The sequence below is a fragment of the Hemiscyllium ocellatum genome, chromosome 48 (assembly GCF_020745735.1).
Source record: "Hemiscyllium ocellatum isolate sHemOce1 chromosome 48, sHemOce1.pat.X.cur, whole genome shotgun sequence".
Taxonomy (NCBI): Eukaryota; Metazoa; Chordata; class Chondrichthyes; order Orectolobiformes; family Hemiscylliidae; genus Hemiscyllium; species Hemiscyllium ocellatum.
In genome coordinates this window covers 12,078,654-12,106,018 of record NC_083448.1, presented here as the reverse complement: position 1 = coordinate 12,106,018, position 27,365 = coordinate 12,078,654, and the positions used below count along the sequence as shown (strand labels likewise).

The 27,365-nt window shown below is 43.8% G+C and overlaps 1 protein-coding gene and 1 long non-coding RNA gene across 4 annotated transcripts in view; one reads left to right on the top strand and one right to left on the bottom strand.

Moving 5' to 3' along the window:
• The window catches only part of LOC132837053 (uncharacterized), a 26,287-nt gene extending 18,462 nt beyond the window's left edge, over positions 1 to 7,825 (bottom strand). For both annotated transcript variants that reach the window (XR_009647428.1, XR_009647429.1), the window contains exon 1: positions 7,138 to 7,825. This is a non-coding gene — a long non-coding RNA (uncharacterized LOC132837053). The remainder of the gene's footprint in view (positions 1 to 7,137) is intronic.
• pold2 (polymerase (DNA directed), delta 2, regulatory subunit) lies at positions 7,439 to 27,365 on the top strand. 2 transcript variants are annotated; one of them, XR_009647427.1, is made up of 11 exons: positions 7,439 to 7,864; positions 8,094 to 8,215; positions 16,812 to 16,935; positions 18,601 to 18,715; positions 19,171 to 19,369; positions 22,129 to 22,209; positions 22,383 to 22,540; positions 22,839 to 22,966; positions 23,267 to 23,368; positions 25,723 to 26,049; positions 27,039 to 27,365. XR_009647427.1 is itself a non-coding variant. In XM_060856727.1 (10 exons), exons 1-10 carry the CDS (start codon positions 7,639 to 7,641, stop codon positions 25,878 to 25,880), a joined length of 1,413 nt encoding a protein of 470 aa, XP_060712710.1. In that variant the 5' UTR covers positions 7,439 to 7,638; the 3' UTR covers positions 25,881 to 27,016. The 2 variants fall into 2 exon arrangements, 1 of the variants encoding a protein (XP_060712710.1); XM_060856727.1 differs by lacking the exon at positions 27,039 to 27,365 and having other exon boundaries at positions 25,723 to 27,016.

Sequence of the window (27,365 nt, the reverse complement as noted above, 5' to 3'; positions counted from 1 at the left end):
AAATTTGGGTTTTTTGGCTGTTTCTTCATTTTTACTTTCCAAAACTGGTGTCACTGCAATTTCATGGAAAGATTCAGCAACAAAATCAATTGACTCAATGTCTTTGATAAAGTTAACGTGATAATTTCTCTGTGTATGTGTCTGTGGGGAAATACCTTTGATCACGGGCACTTGAATTCTTCATTCCCAATGGTCGTGGTCAGACTGGAGTCTGTCCACTCAAAGTGAAGGGATGTTTAATCAGTGGTTACTTCTGTTGGAGGGAAACTGAGGTACTCAATCCTGGGAATTTGAAGTGGAAAAGAGAAAATAATTCTGAAAAGGTAGGGAAACTCATCATAGAATCGGGGATCATTTAAGGACTTAATTAAGTAGTGAGGGAACATTGATGTTTGCCACTATGATGGCCTATCATGTTCATGGTAATATTTGTTTGAATAATGCCTAATGTGTCTTTTCAAGCTCTCGTATACGTGTGAGGTTCTGTTTTTGTTGTCTCACTTCTTCCTAACGAATAAATGAACAGTTGGTGACTTTGACAACTTCTAACAGGATTGAAATTCACCCTTCAATTCCAGTCAGTCTGCTACCTTTGCTTCAGTGAGAGGTTGAAGTTACACCATCATAGAATTGTCTTGAGGTTGGTGTATCTTGAAAAGGTACACAGTGCAGCATGATGTTTGGCAATGACCAGACCGTCGGGCTAGGTCTCAGTGGATCATGTTCATCGGAAGGTATCGTTCTGAGTGGTGTGTGGGGACATTTGGAAACTTGGTACTGATGAAGAGGATAGAGAATGCTTTGAAGAAAGGCTGTATCACTGGGAGAAACCTGAACAACCAGGCTAAGCCTCCGACTCAAGCATGACGTGTGTTGCCTTCCATTCTCATGCAACTTGTAAATATGCATAGGAAAATTGAAATTAGCTGCAACCACGGCAGAAGTGGGCAGAGTCTTTTATTTTCTTTGAGCATATGGGCTCTGCCTGTGAGCAACATCAGGCCCTTCAAGGGGCAATTTTATATTCATCAGGCATTTTCATCATCCACACTGAAATTATCAGTCCTCATTGTATCATGTTTGTGAAATGCATGCAATGTCCAACTGAGTGAAGTGCAAATCCTGGTGATTAGGCAATTTGACAGTGCTGTTGGTTATTATTGATTGAAGATTGACATGTCTCTGTAAAGCAGACTTTAAATGGCACATGTGGTCCACAATTCACAAAGACAATGCCAGATATGTAGGTTGCACAAAGTTACAGACCCAATTTCCTTGTAATGGGGAACAGATCTTGTTCCATCTTAATATATTGTATGACATATTTTTAAAATTACACACCATAGGTCTCAAACGACATCTAGGGATGAGAACTCCTGTTGCTGTTACAACTATGAGTGTGGACTGCTGCTAGAGACTATTTGTTTGCAACCAGCAAGGTATGATCTGGTCAAAAACCAACAACATGTTTAATAGAATATCCTTGATTGTCATGTGTACTCCAGTACTAAAGTAAAGGAGTGCAGTGAGAAGTTTTACAATGGCGGCCTCCAATGACACCACCTTAGCTACAAATATTGAATACAAAAGAGTAATAAAAGAAAAATTAGTCATTATTCCCAACCGGCCGTGTCACAGCTGCACTGGAGAGTCCAATCTTGTGTCTAACTTGACACGAGCGAAATCAATCATCATTCCAGATGCATGTTAAATTCCAATGACACAAATAGCTTATTTCTCTGAACTTACTTTTAACAACATAATAATACATAGAATCCCTACTATGTGGAAATAGGCCATTGGCCCAACAAGTGGACACCGATGCTCTGAAGAGTATCCTAGCCTGGCCCATTCCCCAAAAATCACAGAACAGTTCTGTGCCAAATGAAGAGGAACAGATGCCAGTACTTTTAAAATTCTGGATTTCTCAAAAATCTTTCACAGCTAAATGAATCAAAAGGGTTGCTTTTCAAGATAAGCCAACCTGAAGACAATTCTATGATGATCCAACTTCAATCTCACGCTGAAGCCAAGGTGACACATGGATTGACCACGGTCAGTCTCGCAGATCAGTCATACTAGATAGTTTTTTTTGATGTGATATATTATTGTCACATGTACCAAGGTACAGTGAAAAGTTTTGTTTTGCATGCAATGCAGGATCATACCATACAATGTGCATTAAGGTAATAGAGCAAGGAATACAATGTTACAGCTGCAGAGAAGGTGCACAGAGATCAACATTAAATTTGAAATTGGAGAGGTCAACTCAGAAGTCAAATAACAGCAGGAAAGAAGCTGTCCTTGAACCTGCCGGTCCATGTGTTTAAGCTTTTGTATCTTCTGCCTGATGGACAAGGTCAGAAGAGATAATAACCAAGGTGGCAGGGTCTTTGAAGATGTTGGCCGTAGAGACGTCATGACATCATTTTGGGGTTGGGGGGTGCAGATGGATTTTTCTTGCAATGGGCGGTCAATGGATGTGATAGAAATGCATGGAAGAGCGGTTGACGGTGAGGTGTCCCTGCTGAGCGAGTAGGAAGCACAGAAGAGTGGAAGGGTTTGTAGTTTGGGAGGACAAATCAGCCAACAGCCATTGAAGGGATGTGACAGTGAGAGTTGCCATTAATGAGGCTTGGTGAGAAGTGTGTGTAGTTGGCAGAGTGAGTATTGGCCCTGTCAGCATGACGGAGCAGGAAGAAGATGGCGGTACTAAGCACTGCCAAGTTGACGATCTTTGACCTGCTGGGAGGTATTCCATCCAGATGCTGTGCTGCTCTGGGCCACTATCTCAGTCTCGGCTGACTGGATCTCATGATATGGCCTCCCTTGCCAGTCAGCAGGGCACAGCACAGCCCTCAATTGCGCCACTAGATCCTCCACTTCAGATCCCTATCAGTGAACCAAGGAACTAACTTGCTTTTCTGAGGCAATTTCCTTGGGGATAACATTGCAGGACTATGGTGAGACAGACATCTCCTGGCTTACAAGCATCTGAAGTGCTGTGGAATTAACGCTTAAATGTGGCACTAGGTGTGTGAATTCTGGAACATCTGGGCAGTGACAAACACCCCTTCTCTCCTGCCCATGTTACCACAAAATGGGTACTGTCGAAGTCCGCTGCATGAAGAGACTAGAAGATCGTTTGAGAAAAATAAACTCGGGTCATCGTAAACTAGGGTGTCTTGAATCTCATTTTTAAAAAAATATTTTGCCTAAAAATGGGAATTTCAGCTGAACATCCCTCCCCATTCAGTCTTGGTAAAGGCTGGCAAGTAGATTGGAAAGGTATTCAAGCTTTTCTAAAGGGTGTAAGAAGTTTGGAACACAGTCTTCTGCAATTTGAAGTGGCTGGGGCTTTACTTTCCTGGAGCATCAAACGCTGAGGGGTGACTTCATCGAGGTTGATAAAATCATGAGGGGCATGGATATGGTGAATAGCCAAAGTCTTTTTCCCAGGGTCAGGGATTCCAAACTAGAGGGCATAGGTGACAGAGTAAAGATTTAAAAAGGTCCTGAGGGGTAATGTTTTCTCCTAGAGGGTGGTGCGCGTCTGGAATGAGCTGCCAGAGGAAGTGGTGGAGGCTGGTACAATTACAGCATTTAAAAGGCATCTGGATGGGTATATGAATAGGAAGGGTTTGGAGGGATATGGTCCAAGTGCTGGCAAATGGGCTTAGATTAGGTTGGGATATTTGGTCAACATGAACAAGTTGAACCAAAGGGTCTGTTTCTGTGCTGTATGACTCTATAACTCTGTAAGTTGGATCAAAGGGTTGGTTTGTTTGAATTGAATTTATGGTCACATGTACTCAGGCACAGTGAAAAGCAATACAGACAGTTGTGTAGATAGTAAATAATAGGTAAACAGCGGCAAAAACAAAAACACAGGTCCAGGCGAATGTTGAGTTTGAGTACATTCAGTATTGTGATTACAGTAGGGTATGTTAGAAAAGTAGCTGAAAATGTGTTGCTGGTTAAAGCACAGCAGGTCAGGCAGCATCCAAGGAACAGGAAATTCGATGTTTCGGCTAGAGCCCTTCATCAGGAATGAGGAGAGGGTGCCAGGCAGGCTGAGATAAAAGGTAGGGAGGAGGGACTTGGGGGAGGGGCGATGGAGATGTGATAGGTGGAAGGAGGTCAAGGTGAGGGTGATAGGCCGGAGTGGGGTGGGGGCGGAGAGGACAGGAAGAGGATTGCAGGTTAGGAGGGCGGTGCTGAGTTCAAGGGAATCGACTGAGACAAGGTGGGGGGAGGGGAAATGAGGAAACTGGAGAAATCTGAGTTCATCCCTTGTGGTTGGACGGTTCCCAGGCGGAAGATGAGGCGCTCTTCCTCCAACCGTCGTGTTGTTATGTTCTGGCGATGGAGGAGTCCAAGGACCTGCATGTCTTCGGTGGAGTGGGTGGGAGAGTTAAAGTGTTGAGCCATGGGGTGGTTGGGTTGGTTGGTCCGGGCGTCCCAGAGGTGTTCCCTGAAGTGTTCTGCAAGTAGGCGGCCCGTCTCCCCAATATAGAGGAGGCCACATCGGGTGCAGCGGATGCAATAGATGATGTGTGTGGAGGTGCAGGTGAATTTGTGGCGGATATGGAAGGATCCCTTGGGGCCTTGGAGGGAAGTAAGGGAGGAGGTGTGGGCACAAGTTTTGCATTTCCTGCGGTTTCAGGGGAAGGTGCCGGAGTGGAGGTGGGGTTGGTGGGGGGTGTGGACCTGACGAGGGAGTCACGGAGGGAGTGGTCTTTGCGGGACGCTGATAGGGGAGGGGAGGGAAATATATCCCTGGTGGTGGGGTCCGTTTGGAGTTGACGGAAATGACGGCGGATGATACGCTGTATACGTAGGTTGGTGGGGTGGTAGGTGAGAACCAGTGAGATTCTGTCTTGGTGGCGGTTGGAGGGGCGGGGCTCAAGGGCGGAGGAGCGGGAAGTGGAGGAGATGCGGTGGAGGGCATCGTCGATCACGTCTGGGGGGAATCTGCGGTCCTTGAAGAAGGAGGCCATCTGGGCTGTACGGTATTGGAACTTGTCCTCCTGGGAGCAGATGCGGCAAATATGGGATGGAGTTTTTACAGGGGGCAGGGTGGGAGGAGGTGTAGTCCAGTTAGCTGTGGGAGTCAGTCAGTTTATAGTAGATGTCTGTGTTGAGTCGGTCGCCCACCCGAGATAGAAATGGAAAGGTCTAGGAAGGGGAGGGAGGAGTCTGAGACAGTCCAGGTGAATTTGAGGTCGGGATGGAAGGTGTTGGTAAAGTTGATGAACTGCTCAACCTCCTCGTGGGAGCACGAGGCAGCGCCGATACAGTCATCGATGTAGAGGAGGAAAAGGTGGGGAGTGGTGCCAGTGTAGTTGCGGAAGATGGACTGTTCCACATATCCTACAAAGAGACAGGCATAGCTGGGGCCCATGGCAACTCCTTTAGTTTGGAGGAAGTGGGAGGATTGGAAAGAGAAGTTATTCAGGGTGAGGACCAGTTCAGTCAGTCGAAGGAGGGTGTCGGTGGAAGGGTACTGGTTGGTGCGGCGGGAAAGGAAGAAGCGGAGGGCTTTGAGTCCTTCGTGATGGGGGATGGAGGTGTACAGGGACTGGATGTCTGTCGTGAAGATAAGGCGCTGGGGACCGGGGAAGCGAAAATCATGGAGGAGGTGGCGTGGGTGGTGTCCCGAACGTAGGTGGGGAGTTCTTGGACGAAAGGGGACAGAACCGTGTTGAGGTATGTGGAGATGAGTTCGGTGGGGCAGGAGCAGGCTGAGACAATGGGTCGGCCAGGGCAGTCAGGTTTGTGGATATTGGGCAGGAGGTAGAAACGGGCGGTGCGGGGTTGTGGGACTATGAGGTTGGAGGCGGTGGATGGGAGATCCCCTGAGGTGATGAGGTTATGGATGGTCTGGGAGATGATGGTTTGGTGGTGGGAGGTGGGGTCATGGTCAAGGGGGCAATAGGAGGAGGCGTCCGCGAGCTGGCGTTTGGCCTCAGCGGTATAAAGGTCGGTGCGCCAAACTACTACAGCGCCTCCCTTGTCTGCCGGTTTGATGGTGAGGTTGGGGTTGGAGTGGAGGGCTGCACGTTCTGAGGGTGAGAGGTTGGAGTGGGTGAGAGGGGTGGACAGGTCGAGTCGGTTATTGTCACGGTGGCAGTTGGCTATAAATAGATCGAGGGCGGGTAAGAGGCCAGCACGGGTTGTCCAGGTGGATGGGGTGTGTTGGAGGCGGGAGAAGGGGTCGTCAGAGGGTGGGCGGGAGTCTTGGTTGTGAAAGTAGGCACGGAGGCGAAGGCGGCGGAAGAATTGTTCAATATCTCGCCGCGTGTTGAACTCATTAATCCGAGGGCGTAGGGGAATGAAGGTGAGGCCTCTTTTGCAGATATAGAAAAAGCATACAGAAAAGGGGTACAGCAGGTATTTAGGAAAGAGTATCTCTACTTTTCAGTGTATAATTGTGGTTAATTAAATGCTAACTTTGGTGTGGAATTATTATAACAAATAAGTTATTTTTACAAAATAAAAGCTGAGATAACAGAAACGCTTGAGCGATACAAAATGATACAAGTTCATGAAATGTCCGAGGATGGAATGTACCAGCAGAATTGATACAAAATGTTAAACCAGATCTTGACAAGATAATGTCAAGAGGAAGGTTGCCAACCTGGGGAAGGGCAAAGTAATAAGGATGGAGCACAGCTGGGCAGTGGTATGAACTGATGAAGGGCTTATGCTCGAAACGTCGAATTCCCTATTCCTGAGATGCTGCCTGACCTGCTGTGCTTTAACCAGCAACACATTTTCAGCTGTGATCTCCAGCATCTGCAGACCTCATTTTTTACTGGGCAGTGGTATGGCATAGTAAGAGAGATTGGGTAATTAGGAGTCTGGAGAGACCTCACAACTGTATACTAACCTGAGTTCTGATTTGCTTATGCAATTGAAGCCCTGACCTGCAAGTTCGTAATAAATTGTCTTGTTTCCAGATTTGTTGGGTCAATTTTATTAAGTTTGTTTCTTACAGGTAGAAACTGTTATGAAACCAGTCGGTGCGTGTGTTCAGGCTTCTGATGCCAGTCAAAAAAGAGAACTCTGTCCGAGCTGGGAAAGATTTGGGGTGGGGAACAACAAAATGAAGCAGCTGGAGAACGGACCACATACCTGGATCTGGAGGCGCCCGAGGAAAAGGTCAAAATGCCTCAGGTGACGCAGATCGGGGAAAAAAGCCCCCCGAAAACACGGGCTTTAAAAAAAAAACTTTTAAACTAGCACCGGTCTCGGTCAAATAGCGGATGAGAGAATCGGTCGCACACAGCACATGGAGGGAGATCCTCAGGGGGAAAAAAACCAAGATGGAATCCACGAACTCGCCCCTCAACAAAATGGCGGCTTTGAAAAATCCGTCGTGGCCCCGCAACAAGATGGCGTCCGCGCCCTTGTTGTTGTGGTCGCCGCGCGCGAGGCGTGACGGTCCGTCACGTGCCAGCGAGCCCGCCGCATTGGCGGGAACCTCCCAACGGAAATCCATCCCGAAGCGCGAGCCGGGAAAAGCAACGGCAACGGCAAGGAGAAGACCCGACAACATTAACCGTGCCAGGCGGTGTCTGAGAGCCGAGAGAGGGGCGTTTCATCCTCCCCTCGCAGCCGCCCGTCCACGTCGTGATGTTTTCCGAGCGGGCGGCCCAGCAGGAGCCGACGTTGCTGTCGGCCCCGCTGCCGGCCCAGCCGGGCCCGACTTTCCCCCGGGTCGCCGCCGGCTCCTACAGCAACTGCTCCGGCTGCTTCAGGCTGGGCGAGCGCTCCTTCCAGCGGCAGTACGCGCACATCTACGCCGCCCGGCTGATGCAGATGCGCCCGTTGGTGGAGGAGAGCGCCAGAAAGAAGTGGGGTGAGTGTTTGCCCCCCCCCCCCCGCCGCCCCCCAGCTCCACACACAGCCGCAGAGATGGGGCGCTAACCGGCGGGCGGTGGGTGGGTGGATGTTGGTTACAACAAGGAACGGCATTGCCCTGGACCGCATACTCGGTCTGTGTGTGTGTGTGTGTGTGGTGCTCCGCCAGGGCTGGGTGTTTGCTGTTCACTCGGGCGCCGCATGATTTCTCCTGTTGTGTTCTGCAGGAGCCGATGTGCCGTTCAGGAGGCTGTGTGAGCTGCAGGTCGGCCAGAAGTGCTGTGTGGCCGGCACCCTCTTCAAGCACATGGAGCTGAAACCGTCCATCCTGCGGGAAATCAGCGAGGAGGTAGGGGTCCTGCTCTGGCAGCCGTCTCAGTACGAGCCTCTTGGAGGACGGATCCTTCACCGTCGCGCTCAGACCAGCGAAAGGTCTCGTACTTTTAATCAGCATGTCCCTCTTCCTTTGCGCGGTGAAGCATCCACCTTTAGAACATAACCCATGAGAATTCCTGCACCGTTACTCCAACTGGGGTGATGCTCAAAGGTATGGACTCGTGCAAACCATTGCCCTGTTCATCTTTGCAGAGTATACAGGAATCTGATGTGTTGTTATTACATTAGATTGGTTCGCCATTCAGTTAGATTGCTAATAATGGTTGTGGTCTTGTCTGTGCTTTCTGGTCTGCACAACTTTACTCTGAAGATGAACACTGACCTGTAAGAAATAAGAATGTGACTTAAGTTGTGACTAACATTACTCTACTCAACACCTTGAGCCTGTCTGCCACTGAATGGTACCATGGCAGATCTGACTTGGCTCAAGTCTACCTCTCTGCCCTTCCTCCAACTCTCGATTTCCCCAACTCGTGAAGAGTCTTACCGATCTAAGCATTAAATATTGTTTAGGACTCTTCCCCCACATCTCTCTGTGGCAAGGAGTTCCAAAGTCACTGAATCCTTTGAAAGAAGAAATACTTCTTCACTTCAAACTTAAACCCGTCTGTTTCTCGCCCTTAGCCTGAGAGTCTGCCTTCTGATCTGAAACTCCCTTCTGAGGGGAAGCGTTCTCTCAGAATTCAGAATGTCAAGCTCCTTCAGAATCCAGTATGTTTCAGTGAGATTACCTCAGATTCTTGTCAACTCCAGTGGGCAGAGCTTTCGCTCATAAGATTCTTTCTTCCTTGTTTCTCTTTCCCTTGCCACACAACTTAGGTTCCCACTCCTCTACTGTTCTAGTTTAAATCTTCCCCAACCACAAGAATAAATGTTGCCCTTGGACATCAGTCTTGGTCTGCCCAACTGTAACCTGTCCAGTTTGTACTGGTCCTACCTCTTCCAGAACCAGCCCCAATATTCCAGATATTTGAGACCCACCCCCTTACGCAAGTTTTCTGGCCATGTATTCAACTGTTATATCTTTGTTTATACTTTGATTGGCATGTGGGTAACTCCCTTTGAGTTGTAGCCTCAGAAATGCATGTCTGTTTCCTTTCCTATTGATCAATAACAATTGCATTCACACTTGCTATTCCTCCCCTGTGCAGCCACGTCAACTGTGATGCAATGAATTTACTGGTTTCCCCTGAGAGACCGTTCTCCCCAAAAGCATCCAAAGCACTATATATGCTTTGCACGGGAAGAGCCACAGGGATTTACTGCACTCCAGCTTTGACAAAGGGTCTGTTCGACTCGAAACGTCAGCTCTTTTCTCTCCTTACAGATGTTGCCAGACCTTGTCCTTTTACTTGTCTTGCTAGTCATTCATTCCATTTCTGCCAATGGAGTCTGAGCCTGTGATGTGCCAACTTATATGTACTGCTGTCCATGGCTGCTCCAATGTCCCCAGCTCCCAAATGGTTTACTTTATATTCTTAGATGGTGATCCCTGGTTCTGGACTCCCCCATCATTGGGAACTTCCTGACAGTGTAATAAAGGGGAGTACAAATAAGGTAAACCCTCTTCTCTAGATTGGGAAAATTACCTTAAAGAATGGACACCCGATATGGTGGGAAGGTCTCCACTTGGCAAGATGGACTGACACTAATATTACAGGAATTGATATTACAGGAACATGCCCATGACTGGTTCTGACCTTCTGATAAGCAGGAGTTTGAAATTGTAATTGAGAAACATGACACTGTTTGTGCACTTTCCCAGCCTGTCCACCTCCTTCTGCAGCTTCCCAATTCTTTAACATGACCTGTCCCTCCATCTTTCTTTGTGTCATACGCAAACTTAGCAGCGGTGCCCTCAGTTACTTTGTGCTGATCATATAAAGTGAATAATTGTAGTCCCAGCACAGATCCCTGCGATACTCCACTAGTAACTGGCTGCCATCCTGAAAAGATCCCTTTATCCCCACTTTCTGCCTTCTGCCAGTGAATCAAAAGTCTTTGCATGCCAATACTTTGCCTCTAATATCTGAGCAAATTCTCATGTTGACCGGTAGATGCCAGTGCTGTAACTGTACTGGAACAACTTGGTTAGAGGAGCGGTAAGTTCTGGAGCACGAGTCTTCCATTCTGTTGCTGGAATGTTGTCGGGGCCCACAGCCTATCGGGATCCAGCGTCTCCAATTGTTTCTTGATATAATATGGAGTGTATCGAAAAGGCTGAAGACTGATATGTAAGTGCTGGGAACTACGAGAGGAGGCCAAGATGGATCATCCACACAAAGCATATCTGGCTGAATGTTGCTGTGAAAGCTTCAGTCCTAACTTTTACCTGATGTGCTGGGCTCTTCCATTGTTGAGGATGGGGATATTTGTGGAGCTGTCTCCTCCAGCAAGTTCTTCAATCACCCACCATCTATCTTGTCTGGATGTGGCAGGACTGCACAGCTGAGATCTGCTCTGTTGGTCATGAGATGCTTAGTTCTGTCTATTACTTGCTGCTTATTCTGTTTGGCATGCAAATAGTCCTGCACTGTAGCTTTAAGTTGACACGTTATCTTCGGTAAAACTTGGTGCTGCCTCTGACATGCCCTTTGCACTCTCCATGGAAACAAAGTTGATCCCCTGACTTGATGGTAATCGTTAGTGGGGGATATGCTGTGCCATAAAATTACAGGCTGTTTTGGGGTACAATTCTGCTGCTGTTGATGGCCCTCAGCATCTCAAGGATACCCAGTCTTGAATTGCTAGATTTGTTCTCAATCTTTCCCTTTTGGCGCAGACCGCCAAGCAACATAGCGGTTAATCTGTATACAAGCAGAACAAAAACCAAAAGACCTTATTCCTATCATATGTAAGACTAACATAGTTTACAAGATTCCATGCAAAGACTGTGCTAAGCACTATGGGACAGACAAACAACTTCATCCATGAACACCAACTAGCGTCTAAATGCCATGACCAGTTGTCTCTAGGAGCCATACTCAAAGATGACAAGGACCACAAATTCAACTGGGACAATGCAACGATCATAGGACAAGTTAAACAAAGATCTAGAAGAATGGATTCCATCAGGAAACACACAGACTTAGTCCCAGTATACCAGCCACAACAACGAACAGCAGGAACAGAAACCAATAAATTCCAGAAGATATTGGACAGCAGCGCTCCACTGCAAGCTCCAAAGCACTGAAGATGTTGCCAAGGCAGGGGATGAAATGTCTGCAAGTCAACTTGCCAGCTGGGCGAGCATATCCACAACTATAATGTCCAGAGTCAGTGTTGAGGGCCCCCAGGGCAACACTTTGTCATACCACTGTGTTGCCACCTGTGAGCCTGTCTTGCTGATGGTACATGACACATACAGGGATGGTGATGGTCATAGCTGCGGCATTATCTGTAAAGTATAATTCTGTGAATGTGACTGTCTCAGCATGTTGCTTGACTCGTCTGTGTGACAGCTCCCACAAGAGCCCTCAGATGTTAGTAAGGAGGACGTTGCAGGCTTGACAGGGCTGTTTTGTGCCATTGTCTTTTCTGGTGCTAGGTCAATGCCAAGTAATTTATCGAGTTTCATTTCTTTGTGACTTTGGTACAACTGAATGACTTGCAGGACCATTTCAGAGGGCAGTTGAGAGTCAACTACATCATTGTGGGTTTGGAGTGACATCTCGGCTGGACCAGGTGGTGTTGGCAGATTTCCTGAAGGACATCCGTGAACTAGATGGGCTTTATGATATTTGACCGTGGTCATTGACGAGAAACTCAACTGGACTCACTACATAAACACTGCCTACACGAACAGGTCAGAAGTTATGAATACTGTGATGAGAAACTGAACTCCTGAAAGCTGTTTGCCAACTCCAAGGCACAGTTCAGGAATATGATGGAATATTCCCCATCTGCCTGGATGAATGAAGCTCCAACAGTATTTGAGAAGCTTGACACCGTTGATAACAAAGCAGCCTGCTTGATTGGCATTACATCCACAAGCAATCACTCCTTCCACCACCAATGTTCAGTATTAAGTCTGTACTATCTACAAGCTGCACATGAGAAATTTGCTCAAGATCCTCACCCAACACGTTCCAAGTCCATGACCACTTTCATCTAGAAGGCAAAGGGCAGCAAATACCTGAGAATGCCACAACCAACAAGTTCCCTTTCAAACCTCTCACCATTCTAATTGCAAGTATATTGCTGTTCCTTCATTGTTGCTGTGTCAAAATCTTGGAATTCCTTCCTTCATGGCATTTCGGGTCAACCTGAAGCAGGCAGTCTGCAGCACTTCAAGAAGATGGCACACCATCACCGTCTCAAAGGTAACAAGGGATAGGCAATGAATGCCGGCCAGCAAGCAATGCGGACTTCTCACAAACGAATAAATCTTTTTTTAAAAAAAGGCACCATGGGCTCTTAGCTTATTTAGCAGTTTCATGTGCATCACCTCCAAGGCCTTCTGGAAATCCAAATCAATGATATCTACTGGCTATCCTTTATCTAACTTGCTTGGTACCTCCTCATAGAATTCCAACAGATGATTATGCTTGACTGCTCTTGACGCAGATGTGCTGACAGCCTTATTTTCCAATGCACTTTCAGGTGCTCCTAAATCTTATACTTAAAGGGCTCCAAAATGTTAACGTTGACTGAGGTCAGGCCAACTGACCAATAATTTTGTCTTTTGCATCCCTCCCTTAAACAGGAGTGTTACATAGGCCATTTTCCAGTCATCTGGGACCCTTCCTGACACCAGTGATCCATGTAAGATCACCAACAGTGTATCTACAATCTCGTTCACTCTTTCCTTAAGAACTCTGGAATGTTGGTTGTCTGGTCCAGGTAGTTAATCCACATTGAGATCTTTCAGCTTCCCCACTTGCTCTCTCCCATACGCTTCAAATTCCCTAAAACCTGACATGGATATTCAAGAGAAGAACTACTTACCCATGAGAGAAAAGGAGGGACAGATCACCAGCTCTGTGTTTTGTGTTATGGACCACACCAAAACCCTTTGATATATATCAAGGAGATAACCCAGGCTCTAACTTGTTCTTGTTTAAAGGCAAATGAATGTTCTGTGTTGCAGAAGTAATTCAATAGCCACCTGTGTGGGATCGCAGGAAATGGATAAGATAGCAAATGATTATTTTGTGTCAGTATTGACTCTAGAGAACACTGGAAACGAGAGGACTTGGAAAAATAAATTGATATTTTGAAAAGTGTCCATATTCCAGAAGAGGTGGTGCTGGATATGTTAAAATGCAGAAAGGTGGATCAATTCCAGAGACCTGATAAGGTGTATCCCAAAATGAAGTTGCATGATAGGGAAGGGATTGCTCGTTAGATCATGTGGAGTCCAGGGGGAAGATAGCCAATTGGAAATGAAACTGGCTGAAAGATGGGAGACATGATGGTGGTTTCAGTTCAGATTTAAATTTTAAACACTTGTGGGAAACAAATGCTGAATATTTTTAAGTATGTTCTCCAAATGAAATTTCCCAAGTATAAACAGTCGAACTTCCGGTGCCAACTTCGGTAGAGATCAGCATCTTTGAATTTGCAATATGAAGGGGGCCAATGAAGTCTTAACAATAATGAACTGAACCAATTCAGCCTCAAGTTCTGATATTCTCTCAAATCTTAAAACATCAAACTGAAAATGCACTGTTCTTATTATGAACACTGCATTAAACACACAGCAGCAAAGATTATAATACAATACTCTCATCTGGTTAAAGCAGGACCACTGACCCAACCGTTCGTTTTTAAACAGGCATTGTAGAATTTCAAACACATCAGGAGTTCGAGGCACTTATTTGGTTTGTTTTAAGGATACAAGTTTGATAGTTTTAAAAAGGACATCATATTGTACACTTAGACTGTAGAAACAAAATCTGCCCCATTACCTAGCCCGCAAAACACATTGAATTAAGATCCTGTATTTTCTGAACCAGTATTTTAACAAACCAAAATATTTAAATATCAAATACTCAGCATGGCACAATTTGTGCGGAAACTTTCCTTTTTCAGTGCAAGTATTAGTACAACCTTGATTTCAGCATTTTCTTGTTTTATTTTCCTTCCTCACACTGAAATTATACTGACAAAAAAAGGTGAAGGCCCTCTCAGCAGACCACATGGTAGCACAATCCAAGACCCACCCCCGGCTTGCAGAGGACACAAACCTCTGCAAGCCAGCACACTTGTGAAACTGAAACTGTCTCTCGACTGAACTAATTACCTATTGAGGATTCTGCAGAATGGAGAGCTATCGAGTGAAGGGGCTGTCTCTGGCACACAAAATTATCGAGAGGGGCCAAGGTTTAAAATCTTACCTTGAAGGCCCATCAGTCTTTCGGCACCGATGTTCAAGGTGGTCACTAATGCTGGCAGTATGGATCCTGCCAACTACACTAATATTGTCACCCCATTGCCGCCCCCCCCGCCCCCAAAGTTAGACTACAGTTTTATGACCGCCGTCATTATTCTGGGCCCTGCGGGAAGAGAGAATGATTGCCCAGTTCTCTGGATCAGCACTTTGTAAATGAAGTATATAGTCATTTTACGGGGAGAAGCATCCAGATAAGGCAACATACATATTCATTAGGTGACTATTACAATTTGCGAGTGTCAGTTGGAAAAAATTTAGCCATCTGCTGTTTCACAATGAATTGACTTCATTTAAATGAATACTTTTCACCATGTTAAACTGACCTCACAGATGGAATGCTACCTCATCTTGTTAAATGTCTGTACGTAATTAATGCTTTTCCATTTTGTTAACCCATTACCCATGCTTCCAGCACCCCCATTGTTAACTGCAAGTTCTTATCTGATCTGAGTCATGCTCAGCTGAACCTCTTGTTTCACTAAACTCAGGACTTAACTCTTTCCCTGCCTGCTTGTACCCTATGTTCATTCTGACAGGGATATGTCAAGTAAATCTTTTCTAAACTGCTTCCAACGCTGTTCTGTTTATCAAATGAGACCAAAGCGATACGTTCTTCACATGTGATTTCATGTTGACATCTGTAAAAATTTGCAACGTACAGTTTACTTTCAGTTGTCTTCCTGATTACTTGCTTTACCTGCTTACCAACGTTTTGTGATTCATGTACTGGGTCACCCACATCTTTGTGTAATACGAAGTTCTGCACGTGCTCGCCATTGAATTTATACATAGCTTTTCTTGTTTGCTTCACATATTAATATCCTTTTAGTGCTTTCCATCTTAGCTTAACCAGTGTTCTCATAGCTACCTTGGCGTCATTGGCAAATCTAATACCATGTATTTAGTCCCTGTTTCCAAGTTATTTATGCACATTGTAAACTGAAATTTGTGGTGTTCTTGTCTGTGACAAGCCATTAGTTAAAGCCTGCCAACATAGAAAGACCACCCTATTTCTGTTTGCCTTGATAAACTGATTTGTTCAAATGTTCAACATCTCTGTTCTTAGCTTGTGTAACTTTGACTTGGTACCTTTCCAAATGGTTTTGAGAAATCCAAGTCAGTTGTGGCTGCAGGTTCCCCTTGAACAACTTTGCTTACTTTCTCAGAGAACTCTTAACAGGTTAGTTGAACAAATTGAACAATCCCATGGTCATGCTACTGATAACATTGTAATGTCATCATGTTTTAACCTTAATAAAGAATCTTTTGTATGCTGCATGTTTCACTAACTAGCCTATAGCTTCCTGCTTTCTGTCTTTGTCTTTTATTGAACAAAGGTGTTGCAGTAGCTATTTTCCAGTTCACTTGGACCTTTCCAAAATCTGTGGAATTGTTGGAAAATTATTAGCCATGCATTAGCCATTGTTGAAAAAATGTATGGTAGAGGTAATCTGGTCCTGAGGACTTGTCAAATTGGATCTCATTGTTCTTGTACTTTTTCTCCAGTGACTCATTGTTTTAGGTACCTCAGTGCCTGTTAATTTTCAAGGATCTGCTGGTAGTTTCCTGAAGACATATAAAAGATGCATGTTCATCCCCTCTGCCTTTTCCTTGTTATCTGTTTAGTTCTCCAGACTCGCTCTTGAGAGATCAAACAGTTTTTCACCTTTGTACTTGGAGAAACTTGATCTGTTTTTAATATTACCATATAGTTTTCTCTTAATATCTAAATTGTCCCAGTTTATTAGCTACTCTTTGCTGTTTGCTAAAATATGATCTCCTGAGCTACCTTTCTGTAATTATGTTTGGGCTAACACTTTTCTCATTCATACTTCGCTTTTGTCTCACCATTTAGATTTGACTTCATTAGTTAATCAGGTTTTTCTTTGTTTCTTATTCAAGTTGGACTTTTAAAATGTGATGAGACTCAAATTCTAGTCCGAGGTGCATTGGAGCAAGTGACTTGGGTCACCTGTACTCCATTCTCTGAAGAAAAAAATCTTTTTTGATACTGGGAATTGTTTCATGTGTTTTTGAATTTAAACTGATTCAAGCTGAGTTGAATGACTGCACCCCTTTGTCACTTCCGATTTGAATACTCTGTGTACTGAGGGTGATTAATTGTTCCTAATGTCATAAATCTTGTTGCTTTTAGCACAACCTGTTGCCTCAACCAGCACGTACAAAATACACAGATCAATCCGACGAGCTTATTCTAGAGGATGAGCTACAGCGAATCAAATTGGAGGGAGAGATTGATGTTCAGAAATTAGTGACAGGTATGGCTGGAAGCGTTGTTGAAACAATTTTGGTTGATTCCCTGAAAGGGCTGTCATTTTAAAGGTGCCAGGATATGTTCTGGACAGGTATTCTGATGTGTACCTTTGGATCAAGACATTTCTTCTGGCTGCTCTGCTTGTTTGTGCTCAACTGGATTTGATGACAAAACTACTATGTAATTAGCTGTGACAGTTGTCCAGTAGCTTTCCAATGAAACGTGCAGGTTGTGTTGGTAACTGTCTGCGTGGAGTTTCAAAATTGTAGAAGATAGCTGACCTTGAAACATTATCAGTTGCATTTACCAAGGCAGGGTTAAATGTACATTCTCATCAAGTGGACCTTGATGCCTAATTCGTGAGGGGAAGATGTGTGGGTGATTTGGCTTTGATGAAGTGCAGCGTCTCAAATATGCATCTTTTTGTTGGAAAGGTTCCCCGCATGCTTGTAGTAGAATATCTAGACTAGATAGTCAATATTGATTTAAAACAGCAGTCATGGTGGACATGAGGCGTGTGAAGCCATAGCACATAAAGTGGGGATACCTTTTAAATTGAGCTTCTTTCTTTGTTGATTTTGTGGATTTTTTTTCTAAAACCCCTAAATTCTGCCATTCTAAGTAAGTTGTGTAAAAATGATAAGAATAAAAGAGTCGTGATTGGAAATAGTGTCCGAAAGTTCTCTAGAATTTTCAAGATTGAAAAAAGTGTCCATGCATGTTTTTGTTGTACTGGAGTGCTTCCTTGATTTTAGTGTTCGGCATGCTCTCAAATTGGTTTTTCTTCAGATACATGGTTTAACCTCATAATGAATTGTTGATTTGAACATTACCTGTTTTTGTCCGCAGATGTTGCTTCATGTCAAGTATTTCCAGGATTTTCTTGTTGGTTAACACTGTTTTGATCTTGTATTTTTAAGTCTGACATCCATTGTTGTCGTCTTATTGTCAGCTCAGGGATTGGTTCGTTTGAGTATTTCTTGAGGTGTGACTCATTAAAATTAGCCTTAATGGTGTTCTTTAAGAGCTGATACTTGAATCCAACATGTGATAATATGTCCCTTTAAAAGAGAGTTGTTATAACCTGTTTGTCTTGAAGATGGGTGTTTGTCAACCTGGCACCTACTCCATGGAAAGAGAGTGAAGAGCTTTGATTTGTGAAAACTAGACAAAAGAAGTGTCAGTGGTGGAGTCAGGCTCACAAACATAGGGGATTTGGGACTGTAGCGGCAAGATACAGCTGTCTCTCTGCTGCAACAATCAGCTTGAATTCTGTCCTTGCTGGATTCATTCTGCCTGTGTTCCTTCTGGAGTGGAGGGAGATAGTTAGGGTAATTTGATTTGCTGAAATTGCCTTTACCAAGGGTGTGTCTATGGGATGCTGCTCTATTGGAACACTTGAGTAGCAGTTAAATAATACATAATTTTGTTATGTATTTAGATCCAGTTAAAGTTGCGCCACGTTTTTAAAAATATTTGAACTGTGGTTTCAGACTGAAGTGTGTTTTGTTTAAAGCTGCATAGTTTTATCTGTCGAATCACATTTGTAAAACAGTGCCTTGCATTGTGCTCTAAATAAGAAACTTAGTGTCCAGACTTTGTCCTTGATATTTTTTGAGAGGGTTTGGTCTGATACATAACAACCTTGTCCTTGTGGTTTGTTTACCAGGTGCAGTTATTGCATTACTTGGTGCTGAACAGGGTGATGGAAAATTTTTGGTAGAAGATATTTGTACCACTGACATTCCACCACAGCGGCAAATGGCAGGTCCAAACACTGATAGGTGAGCAAACACTTGTACATCATGGATTTTTGAGACATGAATTAATTAGCTTGTAATATTAAGTGAAGGTGAGGACTGCAGATGCTGGAGAGTCAGAGTTGATAACTGTGACCCTGGAAAAGCACAGCTGGTCAGGCAGCATCGAGGAGTGGGAGATTCGATGATAAGCCCTTCATAAGGAATTGTACATTTCTGCCTGACCTGCACTCTTTTAGTCCCACACTTTTCGATTCATTGGCCACATTAAAATGCTGCTTTCGGTATTCTTCCTGATAACATGACTCCGAGCTTAAAGGTTTTGTTTGACTGACCTTGATGGCTGATCTTCCATTTGGAACATTTCATGGTGAGCAAATTGAATGATGAATTTTATTTACCATTCTTAGCAACCTTTAAACTATACACAGAATTTAAGTAGAATGATAATTAATTGTGTGCTATTTTGCTGTTTAAAGGTATGTAATATTAGCCTCTGGCCTTGGCCTGGGTGGAAAGAATGCAGAAAGTCTTCTTGGCATGCAGCTTCTCATTGACATGGTAACAGGTCAGTTGGGAGATGAGGGTGAGCAGAGCAGTGCTGCAAAAATCTCTCGTGTAATTTTAGCAGGAAATCTTCTCAGTCGGAGCACACAGGATAAAGACTCCTTCATCAAGGTGAGCAGCTGGTGTTTCACCATGTTATTGTGTTCTCCTATTGTAACAAATGAACGCAAAGCTTTGTTAATCATGTTTCTGAACATGGAAATTTGTACATTAATGCAAAAGTGGCAACTGAAACAGGCAGATGTTACACAAATCTTCTAAAAAGCCTTAATCTGCTTCCCCCCTTGGCAGTTGTCAGTGTGATCTGTTGAGGTCTTGTGCACTTAGCCGTGGAATATGAGGCCAGATTTTCCAAGGTATGGTAATTCAAATCCGATTGTAACTGTGTTTCTACTTTTTTATATTACAAAAAGAAAGACTGCTGTATTTCTGGCAGGAGGTTTGAATTCTGCTTAGCATGGGGATTATGTTGCAAGGCATGTGTGAGGAATTGTGGTTTTTTGTAGGAGTCAATTTAATAGTATTGAAGTGTTGTCATTTTTAACTTTCCCACGATTACGATTTATTCCATCTGAATCCTCTGACTTGTTCGATTTAAAGTGATAGTTCTGGAAGTATACATTCGAAATGTCGTAGAATTGGCCATAGAAATCTTTATCTGCCTGGGTGATTCCTTTAGAGTCTGCTATGCAGGGATTCTGTCAGGTCAGGTCTGCAATTCTGTTCTGTGCTGCTTAAAAGACTCTGGCATAGGAATACCTATGCCATTATATTCTCAGTGGAGGCTGGAGAACTCTGGAAAATAAGTGTTGAAGAGGAAGTTCTGGAGGTGTTAGAGAATATAAAGGTGGCTAAATGTACAGGACCTGACCAAATGTATTCCAGAATGCTGTGGGAACTAATGGAGGAAATTGTGCGGCCCATTGTCGAAGTGAGTGCATCCTGTTTAATTTCGGGTGAGATGCTGGATGATTGGAGGGAGGCTAATAGATAGAGGCTCAAAACAGCTTTCCTCCAGTTTATCAGACATAAAGGAATGTGAGAGCACCAAATTTTCAAGTACTTATCTCCAAACTCGGGATTCCTCGGCCACTGCAGACCTTTTCTCCAGCTTCGGGAACCAGTTGGACACTGTTATCCATGCGGTGACTACATCCACCTTCGCTAATGATGACTTAACTTTCACACCTGCTGCTGTACTGACTGCAGCCACTGCTGACCATACTGCCTCCGCAAATGTTACCAGAACTTCTGCGAAAGCTGCCCTCAATGTCACTTCTTCAGCCCCTGTGGTTGCCACAGCTGATGGGACTTTTCCCCCCCCCCCCCCCCGTCTGATGTCACTCACCAGAGACAATCATGCTGTCCCTGCACACTTTGCCAAAAGCATTGCTTCCGCTTACACTGCCGTAGACGCAACTTCTGAAGCCAGGCGCCAACTCACAGACACCTCCTATCTCCCCTTTAACCACGACCCCACTTGCCATTACCAAACCATGAGAGACTCCCCACCTCCATACAGGCTACCATCCATGCCTTTCACCACCTCCATGAGTTTCGTTTCCCTGGCCCCCAACGTCTCATCTTCACTACAGACATTCAGTCCCTCTGTGACCATCCGGCATGGCAAAGACCTCCAAGCCTTTGGTTTCTTTCTCTACTGCCGACCCAACAACTAGTACACTTCCACTGACCCACTCATTCAAATGGTCGAACTGGTCCTTACCCTCAACTTCTCCTTCAAATCCTCCCACTTCCTTCAGAATAAAGGGCACCCACAAGGGCCCCCGCTATGCCTGTCTGTTCGTAGGATATGTAGAACAGTCCATTTTCCACAGCTAGACACGCACCAACCGTGCCTTTTTCTCCAAAGGATCATTTCACATGTGGCAGAGATTTTCCTGCACATCCACCCACCTCATCTACTGTGTCCATTGCTCTCACCAAACAGCCCCACCGCCATATTGCCAGCCTCTTCTACTCCCCCTCCTGCTCCACCAAGAACATACAAGTCCTGGGACGCCTCCACTGTCAACTTCAAGTTACCTGACAACTGGATGGCGGACACCTCCTCTTTCTCCTTGGGACCCTTGAATCACACAGCATCAGCATCGATTTCACTGGTTTCCAAATCTGCCCCGGCAATCCCACATCGAACCCTCCAACCTGGCAATGCCTCTTGCCCTGTCCTACCTGTCTATTTTCCTTCCACCGATCCACTCCATCCTCCCCACCGACCTATCACTATTATCCCATACCTGCATCCACCTATTGTCTTCCCGGCTACCTTCCCCCTAGCATATGCAGTCCTCACTTACTCCTTTTCTCACTGCACATGAAGAGCTTGAGAGGTGAGCTCGGAGAAGTTTATAAAATCACAATGGCTACAGATGGAGTTAATGGTCGGTGTCTTTTCCCTAGGCTTTGGATTTCAAGACTAGGCAGACTTTTAAAGTGAGAGGACAGAGATTTTAAAAAGATACAAGGGCAACTTTTTTTGGTTTTTGGTGTGGAATGTACCTCATGAAGCAGTAGCGGATGTGGGCGCAGTTAGAACATTTGAAAGACCCTCAGATAAAGGCTTGAATAGCTAAGGTTTGGAGGGTTTTGAACCAGGAGCAGGCACGTGGCATTAGATTAGGTTGGGATTACATTCTGCATGGACTGGTTGGACCAGAGGGTCTGTTTCTGCGTTACCTGACTCCACATAGGGAAAAAAAATCTTGGTTTGCCTCATGCTCTGATTCTTTCAGTTATTCTTGGAGGCAGTAATCTTTGGCTATCCAGCTTCTGAGACATGATGCAGTTTTGGTTGATATCAGATAGTGACCGTGTGTCATTATAACTTTGTCATCGAATATGTGTTTCAGGCAAAGTATCTAACAAAGAAGACTCAGGCAGCCAGCGTGGAAGCCATTAAAATGCTTGATGAGATCCTGGTGCAGCTAAGTGTGTGTATTTAATTCTCTTCATAGCTTTCTGCTGTTGGCACTTTGTGTGCGCTGAACATGTCTGTTGGGAAATAGTTGGTTTCAACTGCATGTTTAGCTGAATAAATTGTTGTTGCCCAGCTGTGTGCACGTTCATTCAAGTATGCACCATCTTTTTTCTTTGTTTACTGCAGGCCTCGGTTCCTGTAGATTGTATGCCTGGGGAATTTGATCCAACAAATTACACCTTGCCACAGCAGCCACTCCACCACTGTATGTTTCCACAGGCTATGACTTATCCCACAATGCAGCTTGTCACCAACCCTTATCAAGCAGACATTGATGGAGTAAGGTACGAATTCAGGAAGATTCGGAGTGCAACAATAGAGATGGCTGAAATTGAAATGATTCTGATAAACATGGCTGTAACTGTTTCCTTCATGTGAAGCATGAAGTTGCAGTTCATGATCACTTTCTGAAGGGCACCTTCAGAAGGCACTAACTGCTGTCCCAGCCAGTGATGCCCATTTCCCACGAATGAATATTTGAAGTAACTCAAAACTGAATTCAAGAAGCAACAAAAAAAATGTTTGCTGATGTATTTTATTAATCCAAAAGTGAAAGGCTATGCTTCATGTCCTTCTGCTCAGGTTCCTGGGAACATCTGGACAGAATGTGAAGGACATTTTCTGCTACAGTTCGATGGAGGATCATCTTGAGATCTTAGAGTGGACTTTACGGATTGGCCACATGAGTCCCACTTCACCAGACACCCTTGGTAAGTACTTCAAGAACAAAGTTCATTTTGGGAAACTGTACTTGTCGGGAGTGTCTGTCATCTTTTAAGTTGTATATGTTAATGTTTTGTGAAGAATATTCCTTGCTCAGAGCTATGTTCAAATGCAGTTTTTAAAATGAGACAGTATTTATGATTTACTTGGGACTATGGTTGATCAGATCTGCACTTGTCCGGAATATAATTTCCTAAATGTGTATTTAAATTATTTGTCATTTAGTTTTCTGCTGAAGTGGTAGTTTGGGAGTAATGAACAGGTTTATCTTTTTTTTTAATCTCTAGGATGTTACCCATTCTACATGAATGATCCATTCATTTTTGAGGAGTGTCCACATGTTTACTTCTGTGGCAATGCTCCATCATTCCAATCAAAAATTCTAAAAGGTAAGGACCGAATTTGTTGCAAGGCGTATGTCTAGAGAAAACTTTATGTGCATGATTTCTGTTTGGCAGGATGTTTAAAGAGTGTTGCAGTTAAAAATCAGTACGGGCGATTGGGAGGATTGTTGAAATTCCAATGGTTTTAAACAATTGGAACTGTGTGTTCATACTTGAATGCTGGAGGAGATAAATACTGTGGAGATTTTTCAGGGCACAATATTTGGACTCCTGAGATGCTTTAAAATAAATTCACACGCCCAGGATATGCTATCTTTAACAAACTTCAAGAGGCATGATTCTGGAAGTCAAATTTTTGACCTTTCAATATTTTCACTCTGAGAATTTGTCTTGTGATGAGAAAAAATTGTATCAAACCAGATCGTTTAAGTTGTTAGACACATTCAGGGGGCTGCCACAAATGGATCTCTCGAATTTCTTTTTGTATTTGCCACAGTTTCAAAGCCAACAGCAATATATGTAGGACATACTTAATTGTAAAGTGAAGCATTTCAGCCTACAGTTCATGAGGCAATGATTTGTGGTTTCACCAGAGTAGAATGCACATACTCTAATAGATTCTCTGACTCTAATATATAAATCCAAAAAGCATGATATATCTGAGCCATTTGGTGCAGAGAACTTGTGATAAATGTGCAAATCAGAAGCATAATTGAGTAAAGCCAGTCACCTTCCATGCAATTCGAGCTGAAAGGTGAGATTTACAAACTGATGAACAAGTTTGGAGATTTTGAAATGGAAGTTGATTTTTAAGTTGGCCATGAATATTTCTGCATGAGAACTGACGTCTCTACTTTTTTTCTTGTAGGGAGTGGATTTTTTTTTTGAGGATTATGGGTGCAATGTGTTGGGTTTTCAAAAAATAAGTATTTTCTGTTTACATGTTGCTCACTTGTTAGCACAGGTGTTGAAAAGGACCTCCTTCAGTTTTGAGATAGTTTCTGGCATAAATGTACATGTAAGAAGAGGGATAAACAGGTTAGTACGAAGGGAATTCCACTTCTGAAACATGAGTGAAGGAAGGTTGTTTCTGCAATTTTGAGCATTTTTTTTTAATCAGTGATCTGATCACTGGAGCCTGTGTTATGTTGCCAGTTTTCCAAGTAGCCCTTTGTTTTCCCATGAACTATTTTCTTCTGTATGGCTTTCACATCTCTGATTTTATTTATTCTTTAATATCCTATTGTTTTCATTTCGACCAAGTTATTATTCTCTCTCAAAGACTTGACAACTATTAATATACTCTTGTATGTAATTATTTTGATCAGATCAGATTGCTTGCAGTGTGGAAACAGGCCCTTCGGCCCACCAAGTCCACACCGACCCTCCAAAGACCCATTCCCCTACATTTATCCCTTCACGTAACACTACGGGTAATTTAGCATGGCCAGTTCACCTAATCTGCACATCTTTGGACTGTGGGAGGAAACCAGAGCACCCGGAGGAAACCCACACAGACACTGGGAGAATGTGCAAACTCCACACAGACAGTTGCCCGAGGTGGGAATTGAACCCGGGTCTCTGGCGGTGTGAGGCAGCAGCGCTAACCACTGTGCCATCGTGCCGCTGCTTTTGTGTTGCTTTTTATATTTTTGATTTTTTTTTCTCACATCTACAGTATTATGCTGTAGATGAATACATTGTGGTTGCTTTCAAACAGCAGTTACACAGTGTATGAATGAAATAATTCAGTAGCCAGCACTACACAAGTTTTTGAGATGTTTACTTGAAAAATATTCACTCTTCAAGAAAACTCATGGAATGATCTGCAGAAGCCTCTTGGCAAAGAGGTAGTGGTGTCATTGTTACTTCATGAGATAAGTGAACTAGAACCCCATTCTAATGTGCTGGGGACATGGGTTTGATTCACCCCATGATCAATGGTGAAATTTGAATTCTGGAATGAAAAGTTTGTTTGTTTATGTCCTCTAGCTGGTTTGTCTTACATGTCGTTGTGTGCACAGCAACGTGGTTGCCTCTTCATTAGGATATGATTTTGAGTGTTCGCTCAGACTAGCAAGTGATTCCTGCATCTCAAAAAAGAATTTTAAGAGGGGATTTATGTGAACAATGTATACCCAGTTTGATGTTGCTTCAAAATCACCATTCTTCTTGAGCTGCTCTAGGAAGAGCATCTCATTTTTTCATGACTGGAAAAGGCATCAATTGTTTGAACGCAGCCCTTGTTCCTCTAACTTGGACCTGTTTGGTGTGGGTAGAGGAAACATTAAGGAAGCGCAAAAAAAAGCAGCTGGCCCTTTTCCTGCTTTGTTTAGTTTTTGCATAGTTTATTTTGTCAGAATTATGGAGTAATTAAGGAAAATACTCTCTGTTCCCAGGTGTAGAAGGACAACGGGTACTCTTGGTTGCTGTCCCAGAATTTTCTACAACGCAAAAAGCTTGTCTGGTGAACCTACGGACTCTTGAGTGTCAACCAATCAGCTTCTCTGCTTTCAGTGCTGGGGATGATGATGTTGAGATGGATGTCAGTCACTGAACGTGAAGACATGTTTGTTTAAAAAAGGTTTCATGTGACACTAGCAAGCAAGATGCAGATTTCCCCTCCTGTGCAGAGTGGGCAGTCAATTGTGGGGCGTTGCACATCCATTGTAACACTCCTGTCGCCTGTGTTCAGAGGGACTAATGTTGGAGAACCATGCTGCGTGGTAACTTGTTTCTACATCTTTTCATTCTGCAAAGGCAGCACTGAAAGATTTTAAATCATGTTTTCAGCTTTAGTTTTGAAAGTGAACTCAGTCCCTTAACCTTGCCGCAATTGCATGTTTTTCAAATAAAAACAGTATCATGTTAATCATGAGTGAGACACTTTACAGCATGTCTAATTAGTGACAACATGCTGAAATTCTTAGACTTGAACCTCTGGGGATATAATGCATGAGGCATATTTAAGTTGGTAACTTGCACTTGGTGCTTTGTTTTTAATTGGTCCCTGGGGTTTCTGAGTCTCGACATATTCAATTGTTTTGATGGAACTGATTGGACTAACTCCTTTGCTCGCTCGTACCACTGAAAGTTAAAATGCTCCTGACAGGATAAACTTGAATAAGAGACGGTGTCTTTTAGTTGTGTGCTGTGTTGGGTATTTCTTAAAACAGCTTATACCATAAAAAATGTTGGAATCCTATAAGTTGATCCATTATATGTTTAACTGGATGTACAAAATAAAAGGCACTTCCATAGGGCCTAATATCTTCATGGAAATTCAAATTTCTTTTCTGTCATCCTGTACAGTCTACTATTTCAAGAACTCAACTTCTCTGATTTTAGTAGGGCAGTTTTAATCTGTCACTGTGTCTGGTGTAGCTGCTATCACACAGCAAGTATAATATCTTGTTTGTATTTTATTCTAGATTTTGATTTGGCTTTGTAAACAAACCTGTTTCCAAAAACTAAATGAACAATAGTGTGACACACTAGGGCAGGAATAATAGAAGTATTACTTGAAGAGCAAACATCTGCAGAATTCCAAGGCTGCCAATAGATGGTAGTATTAATTGCTTGCTACATGTATTTAAGGAAATACAGTAAAATGTGTATGTTGATGCTGTTTTAAGCTGGTGCTGTTTTAGTTTCATAAATTATGAAAAATAAATCAGATATTCTTCGGACAAATTTCATTTTCTGTTCCATACAGAGCTTCTTGATTTGCTAAATAATGTGCTGCCACACCAGTCCCTTCCGCTGCAAATGCCAGGATGTAAAGAGCTGAAGCAGCCCCTGCCGCCACTAACTAGACCCAAAAGTTGGCAGAGGCCACGACACTGAAGAAGCAGCATGCTGAGGCACCCCCACTGCTGACTGACCCCAAAACATTATCTCTGCCAAAGCCAAATTGTTGCTGCTGATAGTCCAATTGCCACCATAGCTGACCCAACTCGAAGACTGGTGCCCATCTCAACTTCCAAGAACTGATTGACTGTTCAGACTAACTCCTGTGGACTGAGAGTTCATTTCCTCTTTT